The sequence below is a fragment of the Crocuta crocuta genome, unplaced genomic scaffold (genome assembly GCF_008692635.1).
Source record: "Crocuta crocuta isolate KB4526 unplaced genomic scaffold, BGI_CrCroc_1.0 scaffold209, whole genome shotgun sequence".
Classification (NCBI taxonomy): Eukaryota; Metazoa; Chordata; class Mammalia; order Carnivora; family Hyaenidae; genus Crocuta; species Crocuta crocuta.
In genome coordinates, this window is record NW_027551566.1 from 1,274,399 (window position 1) to 1,294,428 (window position 20,030).

A 20,030-nucleotide genomic window follows, 5' to 3' on the forward strand; every position below is an offset into this window, starting at 1 on the left:
AGTTTGATGAGTTCCTTATAAATTTTGGATATTAACCCTTTACCTGATATGTCATTTGCAACTATCTTTTCCCATTCTGTCGGCTGCCTATTAGTTTTATGCGTTGTTTCCTTTGCCGTGCAGAAGTTTTAATCTTGATGAGGTCCCAAAAGTTTATTATTGCTCTTGATTCCCTTGCTTTTGGGGATGTGTAAAATAAGAAATTGCTGCAATGGAGGTTAAGGAGGTTGTTTCCTGCTTTCTCCTCTAGGATTTTGATGATTTACTGTCTCACATTCAAGTCTTTTATCCATATTGAGTTTATTTCTGTGTATGGTGTGAGAAAATGATCTAGTTTCATTCTGCATGTTGCTGTCCAGTTCTCCCAACACCATCTGTTAAAAAGGCTGTCTTTTTTCCATTGGATATTCTTTCCTGCTTTGTCAAAGATCAGTTGGCTGTATACTTTTGGGTCCACTTCTGAGTTCTCAATTCTGTTCCATTGGTCTATGTGTCTGTTTTTGTGCCAATACCATACTGTCTTGATGATGACAGCTTTGTAGTAGAGGCTAAAGTCTGGGATGGTGATACCTCCCGTTTTGGTTTTATTTTTCAGTATTACTTTGGCTATTCGGGGTCTTTTGTGGTTCCATACAAATTTTTGGATAGTTTGTTCTAGTTTTGAGAAGTATGCTGGTGCAATTTTGATTGGAATTGCATTGAATGTGTAGAGTGCTTTAGGTAGTAATGACATCTTAACTATATTTATTCTTCCTATCCATGAGCATGGAATGTTTTTCCATTTCTTTGTGTCTTCTTCAATTTCCTTCATAAGTTTTCTATAGTTTTCATCATACAGATCTCTTGTATCCTTGGTTAGGTTTATTCCGAGGTATTTTATGGTTTTTTGTGCAATTGTGAATGGGATCAGTTTCTTGATTTCTCTTTCTGTTGCTTCATTGTTGGTGTATAAAAATGCAACCAATTTCTGTACGTTGATTTTGAACCCTGCAACTTGGCTGAATTCTTGGATCAGTTCTAGTAGGCTTCTGGTGGAGTCTGTAGGGTTTTCTATGTAGAGTGTCATGTCGTCTGCGAAAAGTGAAAGTCTGACTTCTTCTTTGCCAATTCTGATGCCTTTGATTTCCTTTTATTGTCTGATGGCTGATGCTAGGACTTCCAGCACTATGTTAAACAACAGTAGTGAGAATGGACATCCCTGTCGTGTTCCTGATTTTAGGGGGAAAGGTCTCAGTTTTTCCCCATTAAGGATGATGTTAGCTGAGGGCTTCTGATAGATGGCTTTTATGATGTTTAAGTTCCTTCCATCCCAAGCAGAGCTAAAAAACACTGTCTTTCCAAGCCGAGGTTTTTCTCATCTCTAGGCATGGTTCTATGAGTAATCTCAGCTTCCCTTTCCTTTCCCCTGGACTCGTGGCAGCTCACCACCACTCGCTGGTTAATCACTCACCGCAATTGCAGGCAAGCTGGGTTCCCTCCTCTCCCTCCGTATCTCTGGGTCCCGTCCCGCATTTATCCTCCCCAGTTCGCATACAAGCACTTATGAGGTTTCCTTCCCAGTGTACTCTGTCTCTTTCTCTTCCCAAACTCCTGTGGCTCAGTGTTCTACGACTTCAGACCTTCTCTGTTTGCGAGATGGGTGCAGGCGAAATGTACGGAGCTCCCTACTTCTCCGCCATCTTGCCTCCCACCCTGAAAATACTTTTAAGTCACTCTTACCAAATGTAATTTAAAATCACTCGGTAAGTATGAATGAAGTGAATTGGACTCTATAGTTTTGAAATTCCTGAACTTTGTTTTAGGCCTGGAAGGAGCTCTTAAGTATCCTGTCTACATAAAATAAGTTATTTAAAATTTTTAAAAATATTTATCTATTTTTGAGAGAGAGAGAGTGGGAGTGGGTGAGGGGTAGAGAGCGAGGGAGATCACAAGCAGGCTCCAGGCTCTGATCTGTCAGCACAGAGCCCAACATGGGGCTTGAACTCACGAACTGTGAGATCATGACCTGAGCGAAGTCAGGCATTTAACTGACTGAGCCACCCAGGTGCCTCAAATAAGTTATTTTAAATTCTCTTTAAATAATTCCCTTTCCTACAAAATGAGATAACCTAATCTAATGCAAATACCAAGTTCTTTGATCTATATTTACATTTAAACAAAACCATGTTATAGACATGAGTAAATAAACATGCAGACAGACATACAGATATGCATTTAGTATATACTTGATCTAGCAATAAGGGCATACTGGATGTAAACTGACAGATTTTCTTCAAGAAATTTCACTAATGTGATTAGAATGTGCTCCAAATAAGATCCTCTTGTCTCCTCTACTCTTCATTGCACTTTAACAGCAACTTACCAAGTTATCAAGTAACTGAGATTTCTCAGTAAAGAGAACCTCACAAAAAAGTTCATCTTCTTGTACCCAAAGTTCTCTAGCCCTTCAAAATCATTCTATTAGACACTAGGATTACCAAATCTAAAAGAAAGAGAATCTATTTATATACAGCAAAATAAATTTTAGGATTATAATTTAATTTTCCTTGAATTCTGATATATAGTGTGCTAATCATTTAGAAGCTAAGCTAGCTGGTTCATCATCCTACATCAGTAAGTTACTACCCTCTTAAAGCATTCTGATGACTACTCACTGCCTATAGGATAAAATCCAAACTCCTGAAGGTGCCAGTAAGGCCTTCTCAAGCCATTGCTCTACTACTCTTTCTGATCTAAAACACCTATAATTGCCCAAATTTGTCAGTGTGGCTAACTTTACGTCATGCCTTTGAAAAATCCTTAAGTCTTCCTTCCTCCCATCTATTCCACCAATCTGACTCCCCTGCCCACCTGTTATTCTTTATACTTCAAGAAATGGGACAAAAGTGAAGCACCTGGGTAGCTCGGTCAGTTAAGGATCCGACTCTGGATCTCAGCTCAGGTCATGATCTCATGGTTGTGAGATTTGGGCTCCACACCAAGCGTGGAGCCTGCTCGGGATTCTCTTTCTCTCCCTCTGCCCCTCCCCCAACTCACATGCTCCCTCTCTCCCCAAAAATAAGAGAAAGAAAGAAAGAAAGAGGACAAAAGTCACTCTTTTCTATCTCCTAATTCCCTTAGTAGCACTGATTTCCTCTTCCCTTAGCACCCTGCAGGTATAATCTATACCTAAAGCCCATGAGTAAGTGACATTGTGGTTAAGTTCTTCAAAAGCAAGGGCAGTCACCACTAATCCCCAGCATTTCACTGTCTGGCACAAAACAGGTACCAAAAATGTCTGAATGAATGACAGAAAGATTAGGCATCTTTCTCAAATTCATCACAGTCAACCTTTACTGTTATTTAGCTGACTTTCATTCTATACACTCAAAACACAATAAAAACAGGATTCTAGGTGAACATTTTAGCACTTACCACTCCGTCTATTGCCATGTAGAGAAGTCGTCTTGGTCTCACAATATTGAAAAGCCTGTCAATGTACTCAAAAATTGCAACCATCATTTCATCCTCATTTTTCGGTGCTGGCCTATAAGGACAAGCAGACGGGGTCATATAATACAGTATTCCTCTGTAACTTCTTGTACCAGTGATAAAAATGGGTTACGTACTTGTCTTCAGGATGAGTACAGGGATGGATGATTCCATTCATATCCAAGTAGAGATTATCAAACTCCACATCATTTGGATTTGGTTTACTGGCATCAACAGGAATCTTGACACCATTGCATTCTTTTGGCTATGAGGAAGTGTAATAGTAGTCTGATTATTCAAGTCTCAAATTAACACATCCTAAGCTCAGTATGAACCCATGTTTCATTTCTGACTTGGAAACAAAACACTTTTAAGTCATCTTTACACTGTAAGATGTTCTTTTATTCCTTAAAGCCAACTGAAGCAGATAGTTCATCTGTGGAAAGTGGATAGCCTCCAACACAACAAGTTAATCTTGACTATGTGAGGGACAGTTATCAAACTGTCAAATCATTCAGGTGTCCCAGTGAGAAACCCTGGGAGTCATCTTAAAATTCTTTTCCCTCCCCACTCATTATCAGGAAGTCCTGTCAATTTAACCTGAAAAAGGCCTCTCCATTTCATTTCCTCTCAGCCCCATGGCCATGGGTGTCACTGCACCACTCACCTCAAAGATCTGAATGGCCTTCACATGGACTGCTACACCCTTAGACTCTCCCATCTCCAGCCAACCCCATATGCAGTCAGTTTTCATTCTAAAGTATGAATGTGGCTGTACCTTAATCTTGTCTGATGTTTTCAATGATTCCCAGGTGGAGACCAATGAGTCTAGACTCTTATTAGCTTTCTGTCCTACCAAAGTTATCATTCAAGCCAACCCTATCCTACGTTCCTGGAAAACCGTCTTGCATCTCTCAGTGCCTCTGCACATTGCTTCTCCTTCTGCCTCTGTTACAACACCCACTTCCTGAAACCTTACTAATTTTACACGGTCTAGACTGCAATCAAATGTCACTTACTTTATAAGTCTTGGGACAGGTCACTTCAGAAAACTCCTTCTGTATTTCCTCAGAATTTTGCTTATTCACTTATAGCACTTCTATGGTTTCAAAGTCATTCTAACCCAACTACACTATGAGTTCTTCAAAAGATAAGGACTACATCTTACTCCTGGAGGCACTCAATTGTATTTTTGTAATTAATATTGGCTTTGTTTTTCTAACAGTCTCAGCAAAGGAAAAAATTGAGATATTTTTACTGTTAACAAAATCATTAAAAAAAAAAGTTCCCTAACATACACAAAACATCATTTGTAATGGGAAAAAACTGTGAATTTAAAAACCCATCATGTACATGAGATATTATGGATGAACCTCAAAAACATTCTGCTAAGTGAAAGTCACAAAAAAACCACAGAAGATTCTGTTTATATGAAAAATCCAGAATAGATAAATCTATAGAGACAGAAACGGAGGAGTTTCAATCTGAGGGTGGGGCAAGGGTGAGGGAAATAGGAAATGAATGCAAATGGGTACAGCATTTCTTTCAGAAGTGATATAAATGTTCTAAAATTAGATAATGTGACTCTTGTACAATTCTGTATATATACCAAGCCACTGGACTATACACTTTAAACAGGTAAACTTTATGGTATATAAATTACATCTCAAAACTATTAAAAAAAGAAAGAAAGAAAAATGAAAGGTCAACTTAATTGGGGGGGGGGAGGAAGAGCCCACAGAATGGATTATGTGGATGTTCATATATCAAATGCCAGACACAAGTGAGATTCAAAGAAATAGAGGAGGATGATCACAAGTATATTGCTCGGCCCCAAACAGACAAAAACAAAACTAAAAACACCAAGTTGCAGAAGAGCATATACAGTACCATTTATAGCAAGTTATAAAACAGACTAATTACTGGTGTTGTTCAGGGTTGACAGCCTGAAGTATGCACGGAGGAGCTTCTGCCAAGAAGTGGGAGAACACAAGGGGCTCCAGGCCGAGAGAGGAGCTCTAGGGACAGCCTCTGGGTGATCCATCGGCACCAGCAGCAGTAACAGCCCAGAGGCTCAGACCTTTCACCCCGCCCCCTCCCTGGTACCACTCAGGCCCCACAACAACCAGGCAAGAGGAGTGCTTGAGAGGAAGGACAGTGCAGTACCCTGGCTGACCAGTGGCTCCCTGGAGGAACAAGGGACACACCCACTGGAGAGGAGCAGTCCAGACAGTTGTGCCTAGAAGGACGTTCACTCCTCCTCCACTTCATGGAGAAAGGAGTATATATTTTTTAAACAAGCAGTTGATAAATTATCCTATTTGTGATAAAAATGCCACAGAATCAAAATAAAGATACTTTAAAAAGTAAAGATGATACAAATACACAAATACTAAGTCTATATAAAAATACACTAAGTTTTGGGGCGCCTGGGTGGCTTAGTCGTTTAAGCATCCGACTTTCGCTTAGGTCATGATCTCGCGATTCGTGGGTTCGAGCCCCGCGTCGGGCTCTGTGCTGACTGCCAGCTCAGAGCCTGGAGCCTGCTTCAGTCTGTGACTCCCTCTCTCTCTGACCCTCCCCTGCTCACGCTGTCTCTCCCTCTCTCTCCTAGAAATAAATAAAACATTAAAAATAAAAAAAAAATACACTAAGTTTTAACGTAAACCCCTCAAAAAGAATTTCATACCAACCTACTAGTCTAATCAACCTTACAAGGCTTTCTGGCTCCTCTAATGTAAGCAGACACCACTATTGTTAGTTATAGCTAAATAGATATATTTTTGTTGAAGCCTGCATAGTATTTAACAGCAACATCAGAAAAATCATGAATCATGTCTTAGATTACCCTGTATTGAAAGTTCGCACTGTTGAAGTTGAACACCAAACTACAGAACTCAGTTTTAGACTCCTCTAGATTTCCCAGCCCAGCTAGTTTGCAGGAAAGTACCAGGGAATAAGACAGCTGAGACAAATACCCAATTTAATCTCAGAAACCAATCCCTGGAAGGATCCAATGTGACTGTATTAGTCTGTAGAGGAATTTATGCCCTAGGGCACTGCTGAAACCAAGAGAGCAATGGGCCATAAATAGTGAAGTTTTAACCGCTGGGTGTGATCAGGTAGAGTGGGAGAGAGACCTACCGGCACCACAGGCATCCCAGGGTGGTTATGGGTGTGCCCCAAACTGCATCTCCCTAAGGAGCAGTATCAGTGGCATAACATGGTGAGATAAGATACACAGCTCACTACAATAATCTAGCTGGTAAATAAACCAGGAACACACAACAAGCCCTGGAATAAAGAAGGAAGGAGGCACCTGTACCCAGAAAGTGCTATATTATCTAAAATGTCCTGTTTGCAGCAAAAACTACTCGGAATGTAAAAACAAAACAAAACAAAACAAAAAACCCAACCAGACAAGTATGAGCCGTAACAGCAGGAAAAAGGCAGGCAACAAAACCTGCCCATGAAAATGTCCACATGTCATACTTAACAGAAAAGGTTTTAAAACAGTGGTCATAAACATGTTCACTGAACTAGAGAGGGGTACGCCAATAATGTTAAAATGTCCGTACTATCCAAAGTAAACTACAGATTAATGCAATTCTTATCAAAATAGCAACATTTTTTACAGAGCTCTAACAAATAATACTAAAATGAATATGGAATCACAAAAGACGCAAAACAGCCAATTTTGAGATAGATGAACAAAGCTTCAGGTATCACAATCCCATATTTCAAGATACATTTACAAAGCAGTAGTAATCAAAACAGTATGGTACTGTCACAAAAAGACATACAGATCAGTGAAACAGAACACAGAGAGTCCAGAAATAAACCCACGCATATACAGTCAATTCATATAGAACAAAGAAGGCAAGAATATACAATTGGGAAAAAACAGTCTCTTCAACAAATGGTGTTGAAAAACTGGGCAGCTCCATGCAAAAAAAATGAAACTGAACCACTTACACTGCGCACTAAAATAAATTCAAAATGAATTAAGGACGTAAATGTGAGATCTGAAACCATAAAACTTCTAGAAGAAAACGCTGGCAGTAATTCTTTGGCATTGGCTGTAAAACCAGTTTTCTAGATAGGTCTCCTCAGGCAAGGGCAACAAAAGCATAAGTAAACTACTGGGCAGGAGCGGAGGCACCGTCTGGGTGGCTCAGACGGTTAACATCTGTCTTGGTTTCAGCTCAGGTCATGATCTCAAACTTTGTGAAAAAGTGAGAAGTCAATGGACAGGGAAAGATAGGCAACAAGAACCACAAGAAAACTAGAACGGTTATACCAGTATTAGACAAAACAAACTTTAAAACAAAAAAAGTTACCAGAAATAATGACATCTTGTGATAAGATGGTCAATCCACCAAGAAAATGTAATAATTAAAAACGTACATGCTCAGGAGTGCCTGGGTGGCTCGGCTGGTTAAGTGCCCAACACCAGATTTTGGCTCAAATCATGATCTCCTGGTTTGGGAGATTAAGTCCCTCATGGGACACTGACAGCATGGAGCCTGCTTAGGAATCTCTCTCTGGCCCCCGCCCACTTGCAAACATTCTCTCACATGCCCTCTTTCAAACTAAATAAATAAAAATGTTTTAAAAATGTGTGCACCTAATAACAGAGCATCAAAATACATGAAGCTTTCCAAAGCCAATGCAAGAAGGGAATAAAGATTACAGCAGGAATATGTGAAATAGAGAATAAAAAATAGAACAGATAAATGAATCCCTCTCCTCTGCCCCTCCCCTGCTCATTTTCTCTTTCTCAAAATAAACATTTAAAAACAAAAAACTACTGGGATTTTACCAAAGTGTGTGCACAGTGAAGCTAACCATCAACAAAACAAAAAGGCAACCTACTTTATACAAGACATTTGCAAATAATATATCCTTTAAGAGGTTAATGTCCAAAATATATAAAGAATTTATGCAATCCAACACCAAAAAACCCACCAAATAATCCAATTAAAAAATGTGCAGAGGACCTGCGTAGACATTTTCCCAAAGAAAGCATACAAATGGCCAACAGACACATGAAAAGAAGCTCAACACCATTAATTATCAGAGAAATGCAAATCAAAACCACAATGAGATATTATTTCCTATCAGTCAGAATGATTAAAATCAACAACACAAGAGATAACAAGTGTTGTCAAGGATGTGGAGAAAAAGGAACCTTGTGTACTCTTGGTGAGAATGCAAACTGGTATAGCCACTGTGGAAAATAGTATGAAGGTTCCTCAAAAAATTAAAAACAGAATTACCATATAATCCAATTAATTCCACTACTGGGTATTTGCCACAGAAAACAGAAACACTAATTCAAAAAGATATATGTACTCCTATGCTTACTGCAGCATTATTTACCCAAAATACAGAAGTGAACCAAGCGTCTATCCAAAGATGAAAGAATGGATAAAGAAGTTGTAGTATACATACATAATGACATATTACCTGTCCATTAAAAAGAATGAGATCTTGCCATTTGCAACAACATGATGAACCGAGGGTATAATGCCAACTGAAATGAGTCAGACAGTGAAAAACAAATACCATGTGATCTCACTCATTTGTGGAATCTAAGAAACAAATGAACAAAGACAAAAAGACAAAAAACAGACCCTTAAATACAGAGAACAAACTGGTGGTTGCCAGAGAGAGGTGGGTGAGGGGATGGGTAAAACATAAAAGGAGTTAAGAATGCACTTATCCTAATGAGCAGAGTAATGTTATAGAATTGCTGCATCATACCGTACAGGTGAAACTAATATAACACCATATGTTACCTATACTTCAATTAAAAACTAAAATAGGGATGCCTAGGTTGCTCAGTCATTTAAGCATCTGACTACCTCAAGTCAGGCCCTGATCTCAAGATTCTAAGTATAAGCCCCACATACAGTTCCATGCTGGGCCTTAATGCCTACTTAAAAAATAAAATAAAACAAAATAAAAAGCTACTGTAAAAAACGTTTTTTAAATACATGAAGCTTTTTAAAAAAATATTTATTTTGAGAGATAATTCAAGATACATTCTCCAACCAAAATGGAATGAAATTAAAAATAGCAAGGAAATTTAGCAAATTCATAAGTATGTGGAAATTAAACAGCACACTCATGAACAACCAATGGGTTGAAGAAATTAAAAGAGAAATCAGAAGATAATTTGAGATGAATGAAAATGAAGATACAACACACCAAAACTAATGATATAGAGCCAAAGCTGTGTTCAGAGGGAAATTTATAGCTGTAAGTGTCTATATTAAGACAGACCTCAAATCCATAACCTAAACTTCCACCTTAAGACACTAGAAAAACAATTGCAAATTATACCCAAAGCCAGCAAGAAATAACATTAGAGCAGGAATAAAACAGAAAATAAACAAATAAAGAAGAAAAAAAATCTATGAGACTATAAGTGGTTTTTTTTCAAAAGATCAACAAAACTGACAAACCTTTAGCCAGTGTAACCTAGAAAAAGAGGTTCAAATTACTAGAATCAGAAACAGAAGAGGAGATTGCTGCCAACTTTACAGAAACAAAAACGATCATAAATAGTACACCAACAAATTAGATAACTTAAGTGAAATGCACAAATTAACAAAAAGACAAACTACAAAAATGACAGACGAATTAATTTGAATAAACCTACAATGAGATAAAACCAGTAATATAAACCCCACAAAGAAAGTCGAAGTCTAGATGTTTTTTTTTCACTGAATCCTACCTAACAGTGAAAGAATTAACCCCAATTCTTCACAAATTCTTCCAAAAAACAAAAAAGAATCACTTTCCAACACATTTTATGAGGCCACTATTTGGATACCAAAACCAGGCAAAGACAGCACATGAAAACACAACTACAGACTAGTGTCTCTTATGAAAATGGATGCAGAAGTCCTCAACAATATACTAGCAATTAATGCAATACATCAGAAGAGTAGAAAAAACTATTAGAATATAGGAGTTCAGCAAGGTTACAGAATATATAAAAAAAATTACTTTCTACATGCTTATAATGAACTCAAAAATAACACAATTCCATTCATAATAGTATCCAAAAGCTAGAACTAAAATTAACCAAAGAAATATAAAATCTGTACTCTGACGTGGATTCTAAAATTCATATGGAATTGCCAGGAAGCCATAATATACAAAATAATCCTCAAAAAGAATAAATTGAAGCACTTATACTTCCTGATTTTAAAACTGACTATAAAGCAATGGTAACCGAGAGAGCATGGTACTGGTACAAGGATAAATATAGAGGTCAAAAGACTAGAAATAAAACACCAGAAATAAACCCATACACCTATGTACAACTGATTTTTAAAAAGGGTGCCAAGACCATTCAATTAAGAAAGAATAGTTTTCAACAAATGGTGCTGTAACTATTAGATAGCCACATGCAAATGAATGAAGTTGGACCCATGCAAAAGTTTACTCAAAATGGATGATACAGCTGAATTTAAGAGCTAAAACTATAAAACTCTCAGGAGAAAACACAGGCATAAATCTTCATGGCCTTGGATTTGGCAATGGATTCTTTGTTAGAAAGAAAAAAAATAGATTTCATCAAAATTAAGAACTTCATGCTTCAAAAGACACGGTCACAAAAGTAGGAAGGACATTCCAAAATGGGGGAAAAGATTTACAAGTCATGTATCTATTAAAGTGCTTGTGTTCAGAATATGTACATCCTAAAAACTCTTGTAATTCAGTCAAAAGACAACCCAATTTAAAAACAGGCAAAGAGGGGCACCTGGGTAGCTCAGCTGGTTAAGCGTCCGACTCTCGCTCAGGTGATGATCTCACAGTTCATGGGTTTGAGCCCTGCATCAGGCTCTATGCTGACAGCTCAGCACCTGGAGCCTGTTTCAGATTCTGTGTCTCCCTCTTCCTCTCACTCTGCCTCTCCTCCACAAATGCTCTGTCTGTCTCTGTCTCAAAAATGAATAAACTACAGGGGCGCCTGGGTGGCTCAGTCGGTTAAGCGTCCGACTTCAGCTCAGGTCACGATCTCACAGTTCGTGGGTTCGAGCCCCACGTCGGGCTCTGCTGACAGCTTGCTCAGAGCCTGGAGCCTGTTTCAGATTCTGTGTCTCCGTCTCTCTCTGACCCTCCTCTGCTCACACTGTCTCTCTTTCTCAGCAATAAATAAAACATTTAAAAAAATTTTTTTAAAAATAAAAAAATGAATAAACTACAAAAAAAATTTTAAAAATAAAAACTACAAAAAAATTAAGAAAAAAATAAAAACAGGCAAAGAATATGAATAGACATTTCTCCAAAGAAGATATACAACTGGCCAATAAGCACATGAAAAGATGTTCAGTATCTTTCAGTCCTAACAGAAACACAAATCAAAACTACAATCAGATACCACTTCACACCCACTAGGATGGCCAAAATAAAAAAGTCAGGTAACAAATGTTAGCCAGAATGTGGAGAAATTAGAACACTGAAACACTGCTGGTGGTAATTAAAATGCTGCAGCCACTATGGAAAATAGTCTCGCAGTTCCTCAAATAACCAAACACAGAGTTACCACGAATTCTATTTCTAAGTATATATCCAGTAAATGAAAACATGTCCACACAGAAACCTGTACACAAACTTTTGCACAGTTACTGTCAAAAGTCAAAAGTTACAGTTACTGTCAAAAGTCAAAGGTGAGAACATCCCAAATATCCATCAACACACAAATGAATAAAATGTGGTATATATCTACACAATGAAGCATTATTTAGTCATAAAAAAGAACGAAGTACTGACACATAATACAACATGAATGTACCCTGAAAACACAGGAAGTGAAAGAAGTCAGCCAGAAAAAAACACATACTGTATGATTCCATTCACATGAAAGACACAATAAAGAAATCTACAGAGACAGAAAATAGCTTAGTGTTTGCTTAGGGATATGAGTGGTGGGGCAGGAGATAGTTGGTAACTATAGGGTACAGGTTTCTTTCTGAAGTGATGAAAATGTTCTAAACCTGATTGTGCTAATGGTTGCCCACATCCGTGAATATATACAAAAAAAAAAAAAAGAACACTAAATTATCGTAAACTTTAAATGGGTTGTATGGTATGTGAATCATATCTCAGTAAAGCCACTTTTAAAAAATGTAGTAGTTATCTCCCCCCAAAAATATTATACTGATGAAAAGTGAATGCAGAGTCAGGGACCAACAGCCTCCTTGTTAATTACTGTCCTTCCTGCCCTTAGAGTAGTGCCTATCATAAACAAGTATTCACGCAATCATACAGAAGAAAGAAAAAAAGCAGGGTAGGAAACCTTGATTTCACTACATGAAAACAGAGCACAATTCTATACTACATAAGAGTTAGACACAAAAATATCCCCACTTTTATCTGGACATACAAACTCCTGAAACTTAATGTAGCAATAAAATTCTGAAATATCAAGTGTTTCTGTACAAAGTGATGTTTGAAGCACTTAACTTGCATTAAATGATTTAATTCACACAACCACCCTGTGTGGTATATGTAACACTGATATTCATTATTCATGAATTCCATATTTGCTAATTAACCTCCCTACCAAACATTTTTTGGTAACCCCCAAATCAGTATTTGTAGCACTCCCACACTCATTCACAAACATTAGCAGGGCGGTGAAAAAAATCTGAGTCCACCAACATGCACATTCCCACCTGAGAGCAAACATGGCAACAGCCTGCCTTGTTTCAGCTCTGAAAGAAATGACCAGAGGAGAGAGATTGTACGAAGTAGTGCAGTGGAATGCAAGAAACACTAGTTCTTTAGACTTTAGGAGAGTTTAAGGCCCTTCTCAAGATCAGAAATTGAATGAATGGAGACAATATAAGCCCAGGACGCAAAGTGAAGAAACTGATGGCTGAATGAATAAGACTAGTTAAAAAGTCAAAAGATATAAAATAAAATAATAAATTCCAATCCAAAAGAAGCAGAGGAATTGAAAGATGGAAAAAAAGACCAGATGAGACAGAAAACATGATCAACTTAAATCTAACCATACACATAAATGTCCTAAATGCCTCACTTACCAGGTAGAGAACAGGAAAAGCAGTTCCTCAAAAAGGTAAAAGGAATTAACCAAAAGATCCACTCATAGGCATATACCCCAAAGAACTGAAAGCAGGGACCATTTATAGATACATACCCTAAGCACTGATATGTATACAGATACGTGTACCCCAGTGTTCACAGCAGCATTATTCACAGTAGTTAAAAGGTAAAAATTAACCAAGTGTCCAAACAAAATGTGACATATACATACAATGGGATATTAGCCTGAAAAAGGAATGAAATTCTGATATGTACAAACATGGATAAGTCTTGAAACATTATGCTAAGTGATAACCAGACACAAAACGACAAATATATAACTCCACTTACATTAGGTACCTAAAGAAGGCAAATTCATAAGACAGAAAGTAGAGGAGGAGGGAGTACAGAGAATTACTGTTTAGTGGGTACAGAGTTTCTGTTTGGGACGATAAAAAAAGTTCTAGAAATTAATGTCAATGGTTTCATAAGTATATTGTGAATATACGTAATGCCACTGAATTCTACACTTAAAAATGGTTAAAATGGCAAATTTTATGTTATGTGTATTTTGCCACAATAAAAAAGGGGTAGGTATCATCAAAAAGTGTTAAAAAACATGACCCACCTGTATGTTGCCTATAAACACAAACACTTTAGGTATAAAGACACAAAAAGACTAGAAAAGAATGGAAATAGACCATGCTACCCTAGTTCAAAGATCTGGCTATCTTAATACTGAACAAAGATTTCAGAGCAAAGAATATTACCAAGGATAAAAAAGATAATTTTATGCTGATAAAGGAGCATATTCATCGAATACATAACAATCATAAGCATTTATGCACCTTATAAAAGAGCTACAAAATGCAAGGATCAAAAACCAACAGAACTGAAACAAGAAACAGACAAATCCAAATAATTATATATAACAGGACATTTCCACACTTCTATCAAGTAATTGAAAGAACAGACAAAATCAGTGTTGTTCAAGTCTTCCATGTCCTATCAACCGGCATGATACCATGTATAGAACACTCCATTCAACAACGGCAGAACTTATAACTCTTTTAAGGCAAAATGATATTTACCAAGACCATATTCTGGGCCACAAAACAAAGCAAATAAACTTTAAAAAGATTGAAATTATGCAAAATATGTTCTCTGACAGTGAACTAAATTAGAACTCAAGAACAGAAAAAAATGTCTAGAAATTCCCAATACTTGAAAATTAAGTAACACTGTTAATAAATAACCAATTGGCCAAAAAAGTCAGAGAGTGTATTAGAATGTTACTGAATGAAAATGAAAAACATATTATCTCAGTATTTGTGATATGTAAAATAGCAGGCACTCCATACCTGCATGAGAGGAAACAATGCACCAAAGCAATGACCTTCAGCTTCCACTTTAAGAAATGAAGACAAGAGTGGGACACCTTAACTCAGTAGGTTAAGAAATGAGGACAAGAGGGGCGCCTGAGTGGCTCAGTCGGTTAAGCGTCCAACTTCGGCTCAGGTCATGATCTCACGGTCTGTGGGTTCGGGGCCCAAGTCAGGCTCTTTGCTGACAGCTAGCTCAGAGCCTGTTTTGGATTCTGTGTCTCCCTCTCTCTCTGACCCTCCCCTTCTCATGCTGTCTCTCTCTCAGAAATAAATAAAAAACATAAAAAAAAAAAAATGAGGACAAGAAAGCATTTCCCAAAGTGAGCTGAGCATAAGAAATAACAAAAATAAGAGCAGAGTCCATGAGGTATAAAACAGAAAAAACAATAGCAAAAATCAATGAAATGAAAAGCTGGGGCTTTCAGATCAGATAAATGAAACAAAAAAAATAGTATCAGGAATGCGATAACATCACTATATTTTCTATTGACAGCAAAAGGCTAATAAGGAACAATATGAACAACTTTATGTCAACAAATTTGACTACTTGGATGAAATGGACAAAATCTATGAAATACACAAACAACAAAAGCCCATTCAAAAAGACACAGATAATCTGAATAGCTCTATGTCACTTAAAGTACATTTGTAGCTGAAAGAATCCTTCCCAAAAACTTCAGGTTCAGGCACCTGAGTGGCTCAGTCGGTTAAGCATCCGACTTCGGCTCAGGTCACGACCTCACCGTTTGTGGGTTCGAGCCCCGCGTTGGGCTCTGTGCTAACAGCTAGCTCAGAGCCTGGAGGCTGCTTCAGATTCTGTGTCTCCCTCTCTCTCTGACCCTCCCCTGATCACACTGTCTCTCTCTCTCATAATAAATAAAAACACTTAAAAATTAAAAAACAAAAAAACAACTTCAGGTTCAGACGACTTCACTGGTGAATGCTACCAAATATTTAAGGAAGAAAAAATATCAATTCTACACAAACTGTTCCAGAAAACTGAAGAGGGCATACATGTCACAACGCATCTGAAGTCAAGATTACTCTGATATTAAAAGTAGACAAAGACCTAGGAACACCAGGAGACAAATATCCTTTTTGGGCATTAAGGTAAAAATTGTCAAGAAAACTTAAGCAAACTGAATCCAACAGTACGTAAAAATAATACACCATGATCAAGTGGGATTTTATCCAAGGAATGCAAGGTGAATTTAACATTTAAAAAGAATCCATGTAATTCACCATGTTAAAAACTAAAAACAGAAACCACAGAATGAAGTAAAACTATAAAGCATCTCTAAGAAAGCACAAGAAAAAAATCTTAGTGACTTTGGCTTTAGCACAGATTTCTTAAATACAACACAAAAAGCAGAAATACGAAAGTATTAAATCAGACTTCATTAAAATTAAAAACTTTTGCTCTTCTTTCCACTAAGAAGTAAAAACGCAAGCCACAGATTAAAAAAAAATTTACTGAAGGTATGTCAAAAAGCTAAACAACACAACTTAAAAATGAGCAAAAGACCTGAATTGACATCTCACTCAAGAAGATATATGGAAGGCAAATAAATGTGCCACATCATGTCATCAGATAGATGCAAATTAAAACTGTGATAAAACACTATAATAGAATGACTAAAACTGAAAAAACTAACCATAGCAAGTTTTGGTAAGGAAGTAGACAACTAGAACTTTCAGAAACTACTAGTAGCAATGTAAAATTGTACAACCACTTGGCAAACAATCTGGCAAATTTTTCTTTTGAAACAACCACATACCTATCATACAATTCAACCATTTCACTCCTAGGTATTTTCTCTAAAGAAATTAAAGCATATATACACACAAAGACTTGCACACCAATGTTCATGGTTTCTTTTTTTGATGGCCCAAACTGAAAAGAATCCAAATGTTCCTCAACCAGATAAATGAATAAACAAAATGTGTTATATGCACAACAGAACACTATTCAAAAATAAAAACCAATGAAGTACTGATATATGTAACATGGATGAATGTCAAAATAATTATTCTGAATGAAAGTAAGTGAGCCAGGTTAAAAAAAAAAAAGTGCCTACTATATAATTCCACATATATACAATCGTAGAAAAGGAAAACTTATCTATAAGTGGTGTCTGTAAGACTGGCAACAGGGAGGGGTTTTAAGGAGAAAACAAAGGGGCAGATGGGATGTCTTAGTTATGTATACTTCCTTGACTGTGGTGATAGTTTCATAGATGTACACATATGCCAAAATCTATTAAACTGTGGTACTTAAAATATGTGCAGTTTGCCATAGGTCAATTACACCTCAATAAAGCTGCAAAAGGGAAGGGGAGAAGGGAAGAACAGAAAGAAAAGAAAAATAAATCAATTGAAGGACCAAGATCCAGAATTCAGAGAGATGAAAAGGACAAGAAAAAAATCAAAGAGCATTCTCTAGAACTAAAGAACACAATGTCCAGACTCAGTCAACCAAGTAAAGTACTGATCAAAATGAATTTAACTTTTTAAAAAACCTGTACATAACCATGAAAGCTTATACTACCAAAGATAAAGATTTTTTCAGAAAGAAAAATAGATCAACTACAAAAGAATAAAAGCAGAACATAGAGATAAAGAACATGGTCTTTCCCGGTTGACACTGGCTTTGGCATGTATTAGCCAAGTGACCTTGAGTGTTCTGTGCCTCAGCTTTCTCACCCATAATAATAATAATAATAATAAGCGATAGCAGATATATGATTATTATGAGGACTTAATAAACTTATCTGTAAAGTGCCTTGAGCAGCCGTTGGTACATGCTAAACACTAGTAAGTGTTGTTTAAATAAATAAATCACATTAACATTTAACTTCTCATCAACAACACTGAATGACAGAAGTCAAAAGAACAATGCTTTCAAAGCTTTTGAGGGAAACAAATTTTCAAACTCAAACTATGCTTACTTAGCTAATGATGTGTACAAGGATAGAATGGACTCAGAAAACTCACATCCCACATAGCATTTCTTAAGAATTCAACTAAAAATAAAAACCGAAAAAGAGGTGATTTAAGTCAACAAAGATGACCAAAAAACAGTACCTCCAACAGAAGAAAGGAATTTTTAGAAACCTGAAGCAGCAGCTTTCCAGCAAGCCAATAAATAACCAGGTGTGACAGCACAGAAATAAACGACTTCAAGAAGCAGTTTCCAAGAAGAAAGAGGACGTGATAGAATACCCGAACAACAGGCAGTTTGGACGGGGAACCACATAAAGAGGAAAAGAGAAAAGTGACACTAAGACAAACGTAGTACATAACCTGAATCAGCACAGTCACAATAATCGACAATAGTATTTGATTTTTTTTAGCTTTTAAAACCAACCAGTACAGCCAATGCCCTGACAATTTAATTTTGGGTGCCAATAAGCAAAAGTGTAGCTGACAAGCTTGGAGTAAAGAATAACGACAGCAGGAGTAGAAAAGCTAATACTTAAACTTAGATGATGAAAACTCAAGGGATACTTTATATAAGAGATCCAATTTTTTAAAAAAGGGATACTAGAGTTATCAAGTTTATCCATAAAAGAATTATGGTGATGTGCTATTATTAGAAGGATGGGGGGGGTACTGCATGAGCAATCAAATCCTCATCTATCACGGCTGGAATTCCATAACTAGATTCAAAACAAATAAACCAGGTATAAACATGATACTAAGAGACAGAACCAAAACAGTAAAAAGTGGTTATCATGCAGTAGAAACGGAGTATGATGCAAGTTAGTAAAGTTTGATAAAAGCTTTAAAAACAATTCATTCAGTTTAACAGTTTTCTCTGACAAAAAACACAAGGGGTATAATCAAAACGAGACTTCCGATTCCTCCTTGAATAGCAAATCAGGAAAAATCAAGGCCAGCCTTAGCAAAAGAAATGTTTTCACAATGACAGATGGGTACTTCCTTCAAAAAAGAAGGGGTAAGAGGCAAAATGTGTCCCCGAACCTTCCCAATCCAGAAATTCTACTTCGGACTGGAAACACGGAAACAATAAATACAAAACTAAAGAATGAGCAAAAGTCTATATATAAACAAAGTAACAAAAAGTGTATTGTTCCAGTGTATCCCAGAAATCCAAGAATTTTAACAAGCACGCTGTCCAACAGTTGTACACCTAGAGAAGAGGGCTCTCATCAGACTTCTGTCTTGTCCTAGACGTTTCTAAGGTGCTGCTTTCGCCTCAGGATTTAACAGCAGCAACAAACGGCCTCTCACATTCGGAGAAAACCTCTGTCACGAACAGTAAACAACAAAAAGTCCGCTGCCGGGGATTACTTTACAAGGCTGTTAAAGGAGGGGATCAGCAGCTGTGCAGCCCTAACCAGCTAACTCGACGGACCTGCCAGAAGTGGCCCATAAGACTTCGAGTCTCTTCACAAACGAGAACGCGCGGTGCAGGGAGGAAACAAAGCCGTGGGCGGGGCCTTCCGGTCTGGGGGGAAAAGCGGGACACCGAGGAATAGCCCTCCGGCGAGTTCGTAACCCTCTCGGCCCTCGCCCCGCCCGCTTGCCCAGGCCCGTATTCCGGGTGCCGGCGCCCAACTGCGCGTCGGGCCGCCACAATCCGCTGGGCCGACAGAGCGGCGCGAGATCGAACACGGTGCCCCAGGGGCAGGAGCGGGCGCCCAGGGCCGCGGCCTAGACGTGCCGGAGCGCCGGGCTTTAGTGGGCTGGCCGTCAGGAGCCTCCTTACCTTCTCTTCCACGCAGTTGACAATGATGGACGGGTACTTGCGGCTAAGCCAGCGAAAGAAAGCCGGTACTCCCATAGCAGCTGCCTAGCTGGAGGCGGCGCCCCGACCCGCGGACGAACGTAACCAGAGAGACAAGCTGGAGAGGCAGCCGCGGGCACTAGCACTTCCTCCCACGTGCGCGCCGGTGACAGGAAGTGACGCCACGGGTGCGCCGCCGGGGACGTAGACTGGCCTGTTGCTGGGGGCGGGGTTTGGCCTCCTGCCGGAAGGTGAAGGTTGGCTCCGCCGGGTTTAGCGCTCTGTGGGTCGACCGGGCCAGGTCCCGAGTCCTGTCGCGTCTGAGTCGTCGTCGGTGCTGGGAGGGCCCCCGGACG

The 20,030-nt window shown here is 38.2% G+C and overlaps 1 protein-coding gene across 2 annotated transcripts in view; it reads right to left on the reverse strand.

Annotated features, from left to right (window-relative positions):
- Window positions 1-19,818, reverse strand: part of XRN2 (5'-3' exoribonuclease 2) — an 84,071-nt gene extending 64,253 nt beyond the window's left edge. For both annotated transcript variants that reach the window (XM_077750182.1, XM_077750181.1), the window contains exons 1-3: window positions 19,657-19,818; window positions 3,609-3,736; window positions 3,415-3,526 (exon numbers count right to left, since the gene is read on the reverse strand). In XM_077750182.1, the coding sequence (XP_077606308.1) occupies window positions 3,415-3,526; window positions 3,609-3,736; window positions 19,657-19,731 (315 nt within the window). In that variant the 5' untranslated portion in view covers window positions 19,732-19,818. The remainder of the gene's footprint in view (window positions 1-3,414; window positions 3,527-3,608; window positions 3,737-19,656) is intronic.
- Window positions 19,819-20,030: the final 212 nt, after the last annotated feature.